Genomic DNA, 18,147 nt, shown 5'->3' on the forward strand with positions numbered 1-18,147 from the left:
CTGAAAGCAAGCGATAATTATAAAAAGTAAACTTCTTCTAAATGTGGACAAATTAAAGAATTTTTGTCAAAAAAAGGTATATGGACATCAGTTTTATATTGAAAACAAAACAAAACAAAAAAACATATGCATCATTTTTTTTTTAATTTGCGGTTTAATATGACTTTAGAATTTGACATTATAAACGAAGGACTATGCATCAGTGAAAGACTTGTATATACATGTCTATGTTTACACCGTCAAATGGAGGTCCTTTCGGCAAATGCACATGTATGTGTGTAATCTAACTCGATATATATTTCATTTATAACAAGGCATCCCGTTTTCAAAATCATTGACCCAACAATGAGTGTTAGTTCGGTCACAATATTTTAAGGTGGTACCCAACACCTTCACTAAAATTAATTTGGCGTGTTTAATTTTCATAAAATTTTGACAAAGTATTTACTTTGACCCTTTGACAAATATATAAAAATTTCAAAAAATTTGAACCAACCGTTTTATCAGAAAAATTACATTGGTTATATAGCAGTTTCACAAACACGAATTTTGATCATTGATAAGCTTAATATTCCCTTAACAACACAACGTAATTAAAACGTATAGCTGATTTTACAGAGTTATCTCCCTGTAGTGTTAGGTACCATCTTAATCATCAATACGTGAAACGTTATCTGTAAAACTGCTTTCTTTTCATAGTCAATCTTAAAATACAAGTTGAAAACTAATTTGAATAAATTTGCTATCTATGTTTGACTTCTTTTGCAGTTTTTAAGCAATGTACACAATTAATTTGATTTTTTTTGTAAAATCTATATATCTGAGTGGTATTTTCTTTCGAACACTATCGTAGATCAAACAATACAAAATGGTTACTCTACCCAAAATGTACAAACTTGAAAAAACTGAAAACTACTGGAGATAATTTCCAATAAAATTGATGTTTCATTATCGCTATTTTACGATATTTTCCTTTGATCTTACTGATTGATAATTTTATTTCTAAGCACAGTTGAGTGATATGAAAAAATATCGCTAGAAACTAAGGGCGCACACGTCTAATGTCAATAAAATTAAGAACGTCGTCATAGGTAAAACAGAGATAAACAGATTATCATTGGTCATCTCAACTCGATTATACTCGATATAGTATGATATATAGAAAATAATTGTTTAGTGTCCTTAAATATCAGCTTTATGTGTACGAGGCTAGGAAACAAGGAGTATGCGAGCTTTAGCGAGCTATTACTCCTGTTTCAATCCGAGTACACATACAGCTGGAATTTAGAGACACTAAACAATTATTGTCTTTATATCATACTATAAATATATATTTTTATTATTGTCTGTATCCTGCAATATTAATTCTGTAAAATGAGCTTTGAAAGAGAAACTCACATTTATTATTTTTAAAGTCGATTTAAAATCCCTTGATGCCCGCGTAGTAATATAACATTTACACATTCAGTTGAAGACGGGTTGAACTTCGCATAAAAAAATCTAAAATGGTCAACAATATACAAAGATCAAAGTAAATAATTATCTATTCTTACATAACAACTAATTTCAACAGTAAAAATGGATAACAAAACATTGTTCCATTTCACACAAAAGAGTATGAGATGTCTTACGCTTCAGACTTTAAAACTCAACTTGGCATTCACTGAACATGCTGTAATTGACATTATTGCATGGTTAATTTTGTGTGTTAAACTCTTTGCTTGACGCCATAGAAAATTGAGTTAATCTGTTGTTCATGTTTGTCTGTTAGCACAAAATGGGTTTAATTCTTATTGCCTTAAAGAAATGATTGAAACAAAACCTAAAGTTTGCATAAAGTCAAGCAAAGCGTCATCGGGATGTGACTGCAATACACATTCTGAGGTCATGACGATTCATACAAAACTCGTCAAAAGCAATACACAACCATAGTCCGGCAGTGGGCAGCGTTTTAAAGCGATATCTGTATAGTATACAGTACAGTATGATATTAAAGACACCCAATTGCAGAATAAATATAATTTTGGGGCTGATATGGATAATGCAATATTTAGTTAAATTATACATTTCCGTATTACAATTATCTTACCGTCTACACATTTCTAGAAATATGATTGGTTAAAAGCAATCTTGTATATTCATATTAGGTTAGTGGGTAGGGCTTATTTCAATACACGGGATGAAGTAGTGTTACGTCCCTTTATAAAAACAAAACGGTATTGAGAAAAATCTTAAAGGTTTCAACAGACGAAAAAAATGATGATGAAAGATTGAAGTAATTTCATAAAACACATTTAAAGCTATACCAAGTTGTTATTGTTGGCATTTGTTTGTGTATGACTAAGTGAAGTAGTTTCTTAATGATAACGATATTGAAGACTTGCTCACTTAGATAGGCCACTAGTCTAAATACCACATGTTAAGATAGTCGGGACACTAGTCTAAATACCACATGTAAAGATAGTTGGGACACTAGTCTAAATACCATATGTTAAGATAGTCAGTAAGATAAATTCGTCACTAGCACACTATGTAAATAATATTTTATTCTAATTTTATGATCGTAAACACTCTTATAAATCTGTTTAAGATATTATTTTGTTTTGTTTCAGTATATGGTGGTTGGAGTAAATGGTATAATGGAAATTGGGGAAGTTGTTCAGCATCTTGCAAAAAATGTGGTTCTAATACTAACCCAACACAATCCCAGCGTCGGTTCCGATACTGTAACAATCCATATCCAGCATGTGGGGGAAGCTCATGTAAAGGAACTTCTAGTTACTATTCATCCAAAGTCTGTAACACACAGTATTGCAAAGGCAAGTTTTCCAGGTTTCAAATATTCAGCTTTGAGCGTTCCTAATGACTGCAAATTGAGAAAAACGCTTCGTCCACCTGAAATTTGTGATGTGTTTTTTCTTTTTTTTCACATCATGTTTAAAATTTAACTAAACCTTCTTTTAAGATAAGTATTATTTAAAGAACTTGAAACATTTTGAAGTTTCCCTGAAAGTTTTAGTCTCAAAAGTACCCAATGAAGTTTATGAAAACAAAACTGCAAAAAGCGAACTGAAATCAGTGACCTTTGTTAATCTTATAATAACAAATTCTAACGTTAGATTTTTTTTCACAGTTAATGGTGGATGGAGTAGCTGGTATTTCTCTGGAAGTTGGAGTAGTTGTTCTGCATCATGTAGAACATGTGGATCATCTGTTATACCACTACAAAGTCGGACTCGCAGACGATCTTGTAACAATCCATCACCTGGCTGTGGAGGACGTTCCTGTTCCGGTTCATCTTCTTCAACAACCTCTCGTTATTGCAATACTGCATACTGCAAAGGTAGTCATCATTTAAGTGATATATTATTGATTAATTGGGCATTCTGACACAGACAACTTATAAACACATGTAAAACCTGAACAAAATGCAAAAAGAAGCTTATTTGAAATTATCAAATCTTCAAGGATTTATATTGTAAAAATCATGATATTTGGTGTGAACTTTGTCATTCACATTTCTTTTTAACTTATCATGTCGTTTTCAGATAGTATATGTTTGAGTTATATTTCAAATACTTCGATTTGAGCATCTCGGATGATTCTAAGTTAATCCAGAAAAGTGTCTTGAGCACGTAAAATTTATACAATGCTGTTTTTATATTTCTTATTGTAGTACTGACAAGGTATGCACCGATGTTTAAACCTTCTTACTCCATTTTGAATTATGATATATAAAATATACTTCAAACGAGGAAAAGACGGGTATGTCGACAGATTGAACTCCACCGATTTTCATAAATCAACCGCCATGCGAATCCAAACAAATTTACAATGGCACAGTATAGTGCATGTAACTTTGTTTACACCTGTGTTCTTTTACCGTAATCTAAATTCGAACAAGTAGAACGACTATTCGGTCATTATAGCGTGTGGAAGCACCACACCTATTTTGCAATCAAGGTTATGAAGACTTTAATACAATATATTATAGTCCAAACCTATCGTTTCCATGTACAATCTTGTATTACAATTCGTATTTCCGAGGTTGAATATGCCTTTTTGTATAATTGAAACAAATTTATTTTTGACCGTTTCCGTTTTAGGTTTCAGATTTAAAGAATCTTGTGGTATTCGATGTTGGAAAAAATAAATTGCATGATTAAATAAATGTAATAATACTAGTATATATTACTATTGACCAAATAAACATGAACAATAACTGTTCCCAGTCAAACACAAAACACCTTCAAAAACGTCACTAACATTTTTTTTTTTTAGTAAACAGTAAAATTCATTAACTCAGTAGTCAGTACTAACATGATTTTAACATTTTTTCTGAAATTATTCGTCGATAAATATTTTTTTTTTATTCAGAAACAAAAGTTTCATCACCCTAGGGCAAAGTAAACCATGTATGAATTTGGCTATTTTGCTTTAGTCTCTTTCGGTCATACGTCCTTACGTGTTGAGAACTTATAAATCATTAGCTTAGAAATATAAATAGGTTTTAGAGTTCCTGATGAATCTGAATCCAGAAAAGCAATTAGGACAGACGTTTTCCTACTCCGATTATGTATGCAAACTTGCTCTGTGTATACATTGTTTCCTTGATCATTCTGCGCAATATTTTTTATTAACTAAAAAGTCTTAATAATTTGATGTTTGACAAATTTCACATATCTTTCTTGTCCGAAGCGATCAAATTTGCCCTCCTCGCATGCTGCCGAGCTCATTTCCCGTATACGACAAAGGACAAGATGTCATTAGCGTATATCATAACTTTTTGCTTATAGTAAATGGTGGTTGGAGTGGCTGGAAATCTTGGGGAAGCTGGGATAAATGTTCAGCAGAATGTAAAACCTGTGGATCGTCCTCAAACCCCTACAAGACTAGACGTCGATACCGAGTTTGTAACAACCCGACACCTAGATGTAATGGAAATTCGTGCCCTGGTTCAAAATATATCACTTCTTCAACTTCATGTAACACACATTACTGTAAGGGTAAGTATTCTGAACTTTTCAACAAAAGATTTATGAATGAAACATTTACACATTCACATGTCCGATCCATATGAAGATCAAGTCCTAAATTTGTACGACAAAAGTTATTTTAAAAGGAGAAAAAAGGATTGTTATAACTCCATGTTTAGATTTGATTAACTTGAGAACACAATATAAGGGACTTTGTTATAATTATTCATGCCTAGGTGAAATTTAAACTTTAAAAAATGGTAACACCTCTATGAAATAGATATTTAAAAAGCAATTACTGTGGATTCATTTATTTTCGTGTATATCAATTTTCTTGAATTGCTGAAAAATTGCATTTTCGTGGATATTTTTATTCTCTGTATACACATTTTGGAGCTTATTGAAAATATATTATTCGTTGAACAATTAATGTTCACCTGTACCCACGAAAATTGGTATTCAACGAAAAATCATCAATCCACAGTATAAGTATTACTAGTAGAGCAAAAACTGCGCTAGTCGTTATGGGTTAACTAAATCCAACGGTTGTTTTTAGCTCATCTGGCCCAAAGGGCCAAGTGAGCTTTTTTCATCACTTGGCGTCCGTCGTTTGGCGTCCGTCGTCTGTCGTCCGTCGTCGTCAGTCGTCGTTAACTTTTACAAAAATCTTCTTCTCTGAAACTACTGGGCAACATTTAACCAAACTTGGCCACAATCATCATTGGGGTATCTTGTTTAAAAATTGTGTCCGGTGACCCGCCAAATCAACCAAAATGGCCGCCATGGCTAAAAATAGAACATAGGGGTAAAATGTATATTTTTGCTTATAACTCTGAAACCAAAGCATTTAGAGCAAATCTGACATGGCGTAAAATTGTTTATTAAGTCAATATCTATCTGCCCTGAAATTTTCAGATGAATTGGACAATGGGTTGTTGGATTGCTGCCTCTGAATAAGTAATTTTAAGGAAATTTTGTCCGTTTTCGGTTATCATCTTGAAAATTATTATAGATAGAGATAAACTGTAAACAGCCATAATGTTCAGCAAAGTAAGATCTACAAATAAGTCAACATGATCAAAATGGTCAGTTTAATCTTTTACAAAAATCTTCTCATCTGAAACTACTGGACCAAATTTAACCAAACTGAGCTAAAGAAAAGATAAGAAGTTCTTGCTTTTCTATCAAATTCACAATGTCACATCTCGTTTATTTGTGGATATACACATTTACACATTATTTTATCCTTTATTTTTATTAAATAAATAACATAGGTCCGAGTAGTGTGCAGTGGCGGATCCAGCAGGAGGGTTCCCGGTTGGAATCGCCCCTTTTGTGGGGTGATCAATGCATTTAAATGGGGACATGGTTGGACCCGGGCCCCTTTCAAAATGGCTAGATCTGCCACTGATGTGTTTCGGTTCCGACTTGACTAGCTGAGACAGATCCAGCCATTTTTAAAAGGGGATCCTAACCCAGGATAAAGGGTCAGTTCCAACTGATATCCCTATCCAAATTAATTGATCGTCAACAAAAAAGGGAGGTTCAACCTCCGGGATCCCCCCTCCCCTAGATCCGCCACTGACCAGAGACTTAATGTGTACAAACCTGACGTAAAATTATGTACTATTGAATAACAAATAATATCACATTACCTCCATAAATCAATAACTGTTACAGTACATTTCACATGTTTCAATAATCCAAAAACGATGTTTATGTAAGAAGTCCCCGCGCAAATGTCATGTGTTACCGAAACGGGAAACACACAAAAGAATTGTAGGTGCATGTTGTCATTCGCATTCCGATTAATTTACACAGTTCAATAAAATATATATGTTAACATTATCTATATTGGTTTTGAATTTAGTTACTAGATCAGAAAAATGATTTGTTTCTCGCAGACAACACAAAATAATATACATATTAACTCGACACTTAATCTAAACATCCCTACAACAAAATGGGACGACCAAACATATTTCCTAATTTTGATAAAGGTGAAATATGTAGAATAAGAATTGTGCACTCTGGAATAAGATCATAAATAAAGCCCTATATAAAGTGTAAACCAAAAAACAATAATGTATGAAATCATTGTCTATTACATCTGCTTGCATAATAATATTGAAGTTGAAACTAACAACGATCACGTGTATCCTGTCAACCCCTGAAAAACATAATATTGTCTTCTTGACTACTTCCGCAAACCGTGGTCTGGTAAAATGATATACTGTTATAGTGTATGTTAACAATAATTACATTAGATGTATGTTTCATTATGATACCTTAGTCTGATTGGCTAATTGCACATCACGTGTTATTCCTAAAGCAATTATATTACACACTAAAACTTATAGTCCAGCCAAACTAAGATTTAACCTCAAACTAATTGCAACAGAAAATGTTTTAGTTCTTCATGTTCTAATTTATAGCATTATGCCCTTTATATACACAGAAAAAAGTCCCATAAAATCTAACTTGAGGAAAACTCAAAATCAGCATTTTTAATTTCCTATGAAAATTAACATTGGAAGGGGAGATGACTCTTGCAAAAATGAGTCTTTTTTTGCAAGTTTTTGGTTGTTTTTCTTGAAATTTAGGTAAAGTATGATACTTTTATGGGGTTATAAGTTTGTATTTGACTAAATTATATTATCTTCTGCTAATGAAATGTACAAAACCGAAGTGTTATGTGTATTTTTTTTTTTATATTTTTCGTGCATTTTTCATTCAAGAAATTGCTAATTTTGAAAAAATAAGGTGAAAATTTGGTATTGTTTATATCTGTATTTTACATTTTTTTCAGCAACTTAGTTTTCTAAAGAAACTTTACTAATTAAATGGGCATTTAAAAAGTCAGAATGTGAATATATATGTTCAAACTCTTTTAGGTCATTTTTTAGTAGCAATAAACAAAAAAACTATGTCAATTGGACATGCTTTGATACTATATATGCCCTTGAATTTTTACTAGATAACATTTTTGTTCGCTTTGGGGATTCCGTATATCGTCAGATTATCGGAATTCCAAAGGGGACTAACTGTGCACCACTTATTGCGGACCTGTTTTTGTATTGCTATGAGTTACAATTTATGACAAAAATAAGCAAAGACCAATCGAAACAACATCTGATAAACAAATTTAATAATACTTTTAGATATTTGGATGATATTTTGGCTCTCAATAATGACCACTTCAGTATGTATATTAAAGAAATTTATCCTGTTGAACTTACTTTAAATAAAGCTAATACTAACAATGACCACTGCCTTTTCCTCGATCTTGATATCTATATCATTAACGGAAAGCTGAATACTAAAATTTATGATAAAAGAGATGATTTTTCATTTCCTATCGTTAGTTATCCATTTTTAGATGGTGACGTTCCCTTGTCACCATCTTGCGGTGTTTATATATCTCAACTTGAGACGATTCGCTCGTGTATGTAACAATGTTTTAGATTTTAACGAGAGAAATTTGTGTATTACGGAAAAATTATTACACCAGGGTTTTCGATATCACAAACTAGTCAAAACATTTACTAAATTTTATCATCGGTATAAGGACATCATTCGTAAATATAGCTCAACATGCAGACTTCTTATACGTTTAGGTATTTCAATTCCAATTTATTATGAAAATATTCTTTATAAAGCACAAAGGTGTCATTATTCACCTCAAAAACTAACAAAACATTTGAATAGACTTATTGAGAAGGGATATAGTTACGATACTGTTGTCAGGTCATTAAAGATTGCATATTTTGGCGTTAATATTGATTCACTTATAGGGTCTTTGCATCGGAACTAAACACATTTATTCAAAAACCAGTTGTTGGCATGACACGGGTTATGTTCTTCTCATATATGTTATGATGGTATGATACTAAACCCCTAATGGGAAGGATTGTGCATGATGTTCATATGATGAAATCATAATCTTTCAGTCAGTTTAATTGAAGTCTGGAGCTGGCATGTCAGTTAACTGCTAGTAGTCTGTTGTTATTTATGTATTATTGTCATTTTGTTTATTTTCTTTGGTTACATCTTCTGACATCAGACTCGGACTTCTCTTGAACTGAATTTTAATGTGCATATTGTTATGCGTTTACTTTTCTACATTGGCTAGAGGTATAGGGGGAGGGTTGAGATCTCACAAACATGTTTTACCCCGCTGCACTTTTGCGCCTGTGCCATGTCAGGAGCCTCTGGCCTTTGTTAGTCTTGTATTTTTTATTTTAGTTTCTTGTGTACAATTTGGAAATTAGTATGGCGTTCATTATCACTGAACTAGCATATATTTGTTTAGGGGCCAGTTGAAGGACGCCTCCGGGTGCGGGAATTTCTCGCTACATTGAAGACCCGTTGGTGACCTTCTGCTGTTGTGTTTTTTTTTTCTATGGTCGGGTTGTTGTCTCTTTGGCACATTCCCCATTTCCATTCTCAATTTTGTTTAAACCACAAAAAGAAAGAATACATGCTTAATTATTTTTATCAAATTTGAGATTCTTTACCTTGACATGTTGAAAAATTCAATAAATGGTCAACTAATTAAATACGAAATCTAGATTATAGCTTGATAAAAGATATGAAAACACCTTTAGAGTTGTTTGTTATACTCTAGCTAAAGACCGCTAAAAATTCAAGAATCAATACATTCTGATGTAAAGAAGTGGTATAGTTATAATTTTCCGTCAGTTTTAATTGTTATTTCTGCCTTTTTTGCAAGAGTTATCTCCCCTTTCAACGCAAATCTCCATAGGAATTTTAAATGGTGATTTTTTTAGTCTTCCTCAAGTGAGATTTTATGGGACTTTTTCTGTGTATATTTAGGGTATAATGCTAAAGATTAAAACTTAAAAATCTTATGTTACAATTACTTTCGGGTTAGGGTAAAATTTATGCTAGATTGACTGGACTATTATCATTCACGATAACACAACATGCACAAGGTCCGACAATAAAGTGCACAGGTGAATTAAATAAAAAATGTCAATATGCGTATTTTCATTATCCTAGCTAATACATGTAATTATAAGTATGGAATGCTTCTTTTTGTAACTTCATAGGGTTGTAAAAGCATTGACCGTGCGCACATTTTTAAAACTGAATGTACTTCGATCAACGCTTTTACACACCAATGAAGTTACAAAAAGAAGCATTCAATTCTTTATAGTTAAACAGGTGTGAAAAACTGAGTGCGTTTCGTCATCAGAATTAAATTATCAAATATTAGTTGTAAGCTTCTTGGCCTATATTTGTTTGTTGTTTATAGTAAATGGTGGCTGGAGTAGTTGGAAACCATGGGGAAGGTGGGGCAGTTGTTCCACTGTATGTAAACCATGTGGATCATCCACAGACCCTACAAAGACCAGGCGTCGATACAGAGCTTGCAACAACCCGACACCTGCATGTAACGGGCATTCCTGCTCTGGTCGATCGTATATATCCGCATCAAAGTCATGTAACACTCATTACTGTAAAGGTGAGTATTTCTGAGGAAATAATATTCAAGAATATATTTTCCATTTAGAACTTATGCTACGGAGGATCTTCTTTTCGTGACACCACAAAAATAAAGGGCATAATGAATGAAACGTTTTAAAAACTATTCATGGGCTTTGAATATATTATGAACAATGAAAAATGGTAAGCAATTATTACATATTTTGAGAAATTACCTTCACGAAAATTGCGCATATAGCCTATTGAGACGACATTTCATCAGAGGTAATATTTTGACCCTTAACTTTGAGAAATAGCTGATTGATTCTAGCCTTCCAAATGTAAATTCTATTGAAAAACGAACAGCTTTATGAACAAAGAAAGATTACTTTTGATATCACTTTCGTGTCATGAATATGTTGAAATTGACATAGTGTTTGGATAATATAGCCATAAAGTAAAAAACATTATTGATTGAAAGACATAAGTTGCCGAACCAATATTACCGAACGAGGTTCTAAAATAACTTCTAAAAATATTATTGAGAATAATCTCTACAATAAAAATAATTTTCAATTAATATAATTTAAAATGTAAAGTGAAATTGTTTTCAGTAAATGGTGGATGGGGATCATGGGAATCATGGACAAAAATGACGAACTGTTCAGCAGAATGTAAGAAAGAAGGTTCAGTATCACCTACACAGACATTAACCAGAAAGAGGCTCTGTAATAATCCATCTCCTTCCTGTAATGGACAATCCTGTTCCGGGTCAGCCTCGGACAAATCCGTCCAAAATTGCAATACACAAAACTGTCCAGGTAACAATTTTTTGTTCTGTTCGACATTTGAAAGATTTGACTTTATTAAAATCAAGTAAAACGATCTTGATATCGACTTACATCTTTAAGATTTAACCGGAAAAATGTATTATTTCTATGGCAAAACCTGTTTTTGGACCTTTGTTCAAATCTAAAATCTAAAGACAAGATTTCAAAGAGCGGATATTAAAAAAGAGGGGCGAAAATACCAGACGTACAGTTAAACTCATAGATAGAAAATAAACTAACAACGCCATGGCTAAAACATAAAAAGTCAAACAGACAAATAATAGTACACAAGACAAAGCATAGAAAACTACAGACTAATCAATACGAACCCCACCAATAACTGGGGTGATCTCAGGTGCTACGGAAGTGTAAGCAGGACCTGCTCCACATATAGATATCTGTATTCATTGTACATATGCAATACAAATAAATAAATGTGGTTAAATTGCCAATGAGATAACTGTGAATAAAATACCGAAGAACAAACATGTAATTAATAACAAAAATTGATAAAATACAAAGAATATAAAACAAACAGGAAACAGGAAAATCAATAGCCTTGTTTATACTGCCACAATAAACGAAAACAATTATGGTATAAATCCACTCACATATATCTATGAATTTCAATTTGGTTCAGTTAAACATGTGTGTGGGTGTTCCTCTAATCTGGGACAGTGGTTAAACAACAAAACGTTAAAACAATGTTTTAGATTGCATTTGAATAATTATTAATACCCAACATTTTTCAGTTGATGGCTATTGGGAATGGGGTAATTGGGGAGCTTGGGACGAATGTTCCAAAACGTGCGATAGTGGATCACATAAACGAATCAGATACAATAAATGTATTGGACCAAAATATGGTGGAAAATCTTGTAGTGGAAAAGTAACAAAGACGCACACTTACCACCGTGGTTGCAATAGGAACATTCCATGTCCAGGTACATGACAGAGAAAATTTATTTGTGAAAGATAACTGACCATTACCAACTGATATATATAATCCAATTATGACTTATCAGATAAGATATGTAATGTTGAAACTATGTAATTTGAAAAACATCGTTTCAATTCAAATTTGTGTAGATGATCTCGATAAATAACCATTGAAAACTTATACCTTGTTTCCGCCAGATTCGTCAAAAAAAAAACATTCATCTTTGAAAGGTCAAACATTTTTTTTATTTACCATTACTCATATTTTTAGTGGACGGCGGATGGGCATCTTTCAAATCATGGTCAGAATGGACTCAGTGTAGTCGCAGTTGTGGAGGAGGACTAAGGGAGAGAACACGATATAGACATTGTACGAACCCTCGACCCTTACATGGTGGCAAAAAATGTACTGGACTAGATAATGATAACGTCTTTGAAGATTGCAATACCCTGGATTGTCCAAGTAAGTTATTATGGAACGAAATTTTACATTAATCCAAAAAATCAGAATATGTGGTATGGTTGCTAATGGGACAACTCTCTTCCATAGGCCACATGACGAAAAGGTAACAACTTTAAATCAAACAACGGCTTTATGCTATGAGCAAAACCCATACCTCAAAGCTACCTTAAAATGTCCAAATAATGCCCTGTTATTTTGATTTATCAACACTTGATTTTAGTTTGCTTTTTATAATCTTATGTAGGTTTTCTATCGTTACAATTTGAAGCTACTAATTGATATAAATAAACCGAGAAAACTAAGATTATCACAAAAGTAAGTTAGAACGATTTTTCATAAAGCTATAAAAATGGAAATTAATGCTTTAATCCAATGCAAAAAGTCCTCTATCCCATTCTGAAATTACAATAATTTTTTTTTTAAAACTGATTATTTACGAAATACGACCGACAGATCACTTCAATAGAATTGATGCTTTACTTTAGTTGTTACTTTTATGACAATGGATTTACAAACAGTTTTTTCAGCGCAAAAATATTTTGTATATAGTCTTCTTTAGTAAAATATTTAATACGAGACCATATACTTATAAACACACAGAATAGGAAAAAAAATCTGTTTAAGGCGCATACGAGTTGTGTTGGTTGTGGCCGTTACTTGAAAAATTAGTGTCTTTTTTATTCTTTTCATGACGTATTATTCACATCTATTTCTGTTCAATCCAAAACAATTATTTATCAGATACCATTATAGTACTTTTAGTTCAGTCTGATCAAACCTAAAGACTTAACTTTGATAGTTTCTGCTTTACGACAGACACATAGACTGCATGAGTATATTAGAGCAAAGGATGTTATCATGAAATAAACATTTATGTAGTGAAAAATCAACCTAATTATTGCAATCCTTGGTAAGTAAGCATGTTAAAAAGTACAAAAAAAGAGCCCACGTTTATATCAAAAACTCTTAACCTTTATATGATTCAAAGATTTACCTTGAACATTCAACATACATTATCTTTCATTTTTCAATCTTTAGGCTTTTGCACATGTTTTGGATACGGTGATCCTCACTATTACACACCAGATGGCGCAGAGATTCATTTTATGGGAATCTGTAAATATACATTATGGAAGTCTACACTACCAAATGATGCATGTTCATTTAGAGTTGAAACGAAAAATGAAAGAAGATATGGTCAAACGCACGTTGCATACACACGAATGATTGATTTTTTCATTGAACAAAACAAAATTCGCATACTTCAGGGTGGAACCACTTTGGTGAGTTTTGATAATTGTTTTCTTATCTCATATTATAATTCACAGACACAGCAGTGTGAAGAAGCTTTTATATTTTTGGAACGAATAGAAAAGGAAATGATAAAGGCTGAAATTTTGTGTAAAATATTTCCTCCATGGGCATAGATTTAACTAATATTATTGCACTTTTGTAGTATAATTGCATACATACAGATCATAGTCTAAGATTGAAGCAAATCCATCAATTTTCCATTTTGCTTAAATTTGTTCATTTAAGAAATGTTTTCCTCATTTATAAGCCTGGTACCTTTAATAACTATTTATATTACATTAACTTAATATTATATCCCGGAATTAATTTTTTAAATATTATAAAATGAATTCTTCAACATTAAATGATGTACACTACAAACCATGTGAATATACATTAATTTGTCCATTTCTCCTGTATATATATTGAATAGTGTAACTAAATTGCGACTGTAAATTTTGTATGTAGCAATCAACTCCTAAATGCTTTGTAACAATAAACATAAAGTATATAATGAAGCATTCTCCACTTTCCGACCAAATCCCTTAATTGTCCCTCAAGAGCGTTTTTTACCAAACAAAAGACAATAGTTTAGTATTAAATGATCAAGTACGGTTAATCGAATAAAAAAACACAACCGAATGTAACAAACAATAACTTAGGGAATCATGAACTCTAAATGAACGAGTTCGAATGCGTTGCCAGTGTAAAAAAAAACTCCATTAAAATAACCAAAAAAACTGCAGCACAATTACGATTATCAGCTCGTAAAAATTAGAATAGTCACAATACATAACATACTCCAAATCAGTTTCAAAAGCACATACCTTCTCAAATCTATAATCATATCTACTTCAGTTAAATGGAATTGCTGTAGGATTACCAACAACAACAGCAAATAACTCCATTGAGATAACAAGAAGTGGAAGTTACATCACAGCAATTCATTCCAAATGTAACATACGTGTCCAGTTTGATGGTTCTCACATGATTGACGTCAAGGTTTCTAAAAATCACTTCGGTGGAAATTTAACTGGACTTTGTGGAAATTGCAACGGAAATGTCAAAGATGACTACCAGACCAAGTCAGGAACAGATGTTTCTGGGTTGGGATGGGCGGGCTATGCATCCATCGGAAATAGTTACAAAGTGTTGGATGATTCTGACCAACCAGATCTGAAGTAACGTTTGATTTTTGTTAATTTTGTTTGTATTCATAAATGTGTATTTGGTTTGTTTAAAGTACTTTGATTTTTTTTATATATAATATTTTAAAATATGTATTATTGCTTAAGCATTATTTTAAAGTTAACTTTTTGAATAACATTAACGTCGTTTCTCCGAAAATTGTATAGTATGTTTTTCAATAAAACTTGTAATATTTAAAGTATAATTCAGTAAAGAAATATTTGCAGGCGAGGTAATTTAATAAATTTCAAATGTAATCAAGTTATGTAGAGATAAACATTATGGAAGATGATTCATCCAAAAATTGATAAAACTGACTCAACGTTTAAGTTTCTTGTTCTATCTTCTATAACAGTTGTGCTGATGCTGAAGCCCCAGGTGAATGTTCTGATAAAGATAAGGAACTAGCCAAGACGGATGATTATTGCGGGTATCTATTATCAGATTCCAGTCCATTTAAGATTTGCAGAGACTCAAAGAAAGTTGACTTTACCAAGATGTACTCCAGCTGTGAATTTGATGTGTGTTCCTCTGATAAAACTGATGCTAATTGTCAAACGTTAGAGAGTACTGCGCTTGCGTGCAGTCAACATGGATATAGAGTGAAATGGAGGACCTTAAAATTTTGTCGTAAGTTGGTTTCACTTATACAAAAATAGCTCAACAAAAAATGATACTGATAACCATGTACACGACATACTTGTGATGTGCTCCATCATGTACACTCAAATACAAATTTAATACACCTACTTTTAAAATTACAGGAATATCACGACTAGTAGTTTACCATTGTAAATATCTCGTAAGTCAATTGTGAAGAGACAAATAAATATAGAAAACAAAATCTGAGAGAATCGCATTGACTCCAATAGGAGCAAGACTGGAGGATGAGACACAATCAGCATATCTATTATGCTTGCATCATTAACCGTGCGATTTCAAACTCAGGCTGCAGTAATTCGGTGTTTTCTCCTACTTGAAAGGGTGTGTTAAGTTTTAATTTCGTTGATAAACGGCAAGCTTAATGAAAAATGTAATAGCTTAAATTGAGACGGCTGAATAACTACATAATTGTGTTCTTATTTTGAACATATTGTTACATTCATCTGGAATGATCAATATGAAATAGTTTTCAAATTTTAAGTGTAAATGAGTTATTAAGCCAATGATGAATAAAAAGGTTAGCTTACATTTTTCAAGGTCATGTTTGCGACACAGAGTGTTGGTACATGTTTTTTCTTACATTAATATCCAATAGTATTGTACTTGGTTTACCTACTTTGTGTTTTGTAGCCTTGACTTGCAAAGGGGATTTTGTTTACAAAACAACTGTATCTTGCACAAATACATGCGATAACCCAAAAGCTACTCAGAATTGTCAGGATCCACCTGTCGATGGATGTACATGTTCAGATAAAACCTATTTGAATGGCGGTAAATGTGTAACTATTGATAAATGTGGATCATGTAATCTTAAAATTGGTGGTATATCATCAAAATTGGCAGTAAGTATAACTTCTACTAAAGTTTAAAATTATTTAAGAATTTATAGATACAATAGACTTGATTGGTAATCATACCACATCTTCATTTTTATATTGATGACCATTAATGTTAAACATTAATAAAAATGTTGCCACTAAACGATATAACAGAAATGGGTCCTTAATGCTCTTCAATTTCGTATTTTATTTCGTCTTTTTATCTTTTTTTCATGTTGATTTTATAGTCAAATATTCGCTTTATAGTTGATACAAGACAAGTGAGAACTATATTTTCATTAGAATAAAGAATTGTTCGTTTTTCTTAAATCATTGCAGTTAGGCGATGTTTATCCAAAAGGTGATTGTATTTTGTCACAGAGGTGTGACTTGGTAAATGGTACCTTCCAATTAGTTACTATTCCAGCGAAAACAAGCTGTGCATTGGACGAATGGTGTAAAACAAATAATTATGGCATTTATGAGTGTACAAAGAAGCCAAGTAAGTAATTTAGTGCATGATGGAGTGGGCATTCTGGTATGAAAGAAAAACGGAATGGAAGAAGAGTATGATATAGAACATATTACGATAAACTTATATGATACAAATAAATTAGAACACGGATTAATTTCCATTGGAAAAGCAAAAAAATGCTTACATATAAGGCTTAAACCAACATTTACCAACACTCTTCTCTGTGATAACAAGGACTCAAATCGTAAGAACAGCTGATCCAATTACGCACAACACTGTCTATTGTATAACATTACATGTTTTCCTTGAAATCAAGCTTTAATACGTACAAATTTGCATTAAATCATTGATAAGAGCAAATTTGCCCGGCATAAATTAACCATTAACAACACATTCGGAAAACTAAGGAAGTTCTGTAGCAGGAAAATATTACCTTAGCTGTAAGGTTGTTCTTGTGCTCTTCATCTGTGTTCTTTAATTGGCATTATTTAATATTTGATTCGAGCAAAAACACAAGTCTGACGTACAAAAATCAAATGCTGGTATCTATTATGATTTTATTCAATTCTGTTTGCCTGACAAACGGACAATTTTTACAAAGAAAGAACAAAACGCAATTCCACATGAATGTGGAATATTTCATACACCGAACTATGATATCATGTGCTAACAAAAAGCTGATCATGTTAAGCATTTCTATTCATGCATTTCTATCAGTTAATGGTGGGTGGCAAATAACTGGTAACTGGTCAAACTGGAGTACTTGTAGTAAAACATGTAATGGTGGAATTCGGAAAAGAGCCCGTGGCAGAAGTTGTACCAACCCAAAACCGCAGTACGGAGGCGCATCTTGTGCTGGATCAATTAAAGAAATCTCGTATGAAAGCTGCAACACACTCATGTGTCCTAGTAAGTATGAGATTGACTTTTATTTTTTTTTTCTGATACAGATCATTAAGGCAAAATGTTATAAAAGAAGATAATGTTCCACAAAACTAAAAAATGACCATTTAAGACATATGTTTTGCAATTAGCACGGATCACTAAAGTTTGG

At 32.4% G+C, this 18,147-nt stretch overlaps 1 protein-coding gene across 1 annotated transcript in view; it reads left to right on the forward strand.

Annotated features, from left to right (window-relative positions):
* Positions 1-18,147, forward strand: part of LOC143074038 (uncharacterized) — a 57,259-nt gene that overhangs the window by 15,765 nt on the left and 23,347 nt on the right. Inside the window, exons 6-18 of the mRNA XM_076249593.1 lie at positions 2,613-2,819; positions 3,134-3,343; positions 4,797-5,006; positions 10,255-10,464; positions 11,039-11,245; positions 12,007-12,198; positions 12,465-12,656; positions 13,695-13,939; positions 14,808-15,130; positions 15,493-15,767; positions 16,431-16,642; positions 16,958-17,120; positions 17,811-18,002. Coding sequence (XP_076105708.1) covers positions 2,613-2,819; positions 3,134-3,343; positions 4,797-5,006; positions 10,255-10,464; positions 11,039-11,245; positions 12,007-12,198; positions 12,465-12,656; positions 13,695-13,939; positions 14,808-15,130; positions 15,493-15,767; positions 16,431-16,642; positions 16,958-17,120; positions 17,811-18,002 — 2,838 coding nt within the window. The remainder of the gene's footprint in view (positions 1-2,612; positions 2,820-3,133; positions 3,344-4,796; positions 5,007-10,254; positions 10,465-11,038; positions 11,246-12,006; positions 12,199-12,464; positions 12,657-13,694; positions 13,940-14,807; positions 15,131-15,492; positions 15,768-16,430; positions 16,643-16,957; positions 17,121-17,810; positions 18,003-18,147) is intronic.

This window comes from Mytilus galloprovincialis, chromosome 1 (assembly GCF_965363235.1).
Source record: "Mytilus galloprovincialis chromosome 1, xbMytGall1.hap1.1, whole genome shotgun sequence".
Lineage (NCBI taxonomy): Eukaryota > Metazoa > Mollusca > Bivalvia > Mytilida > Mytilidae > Mytilus > Mytilus galloprovincialis.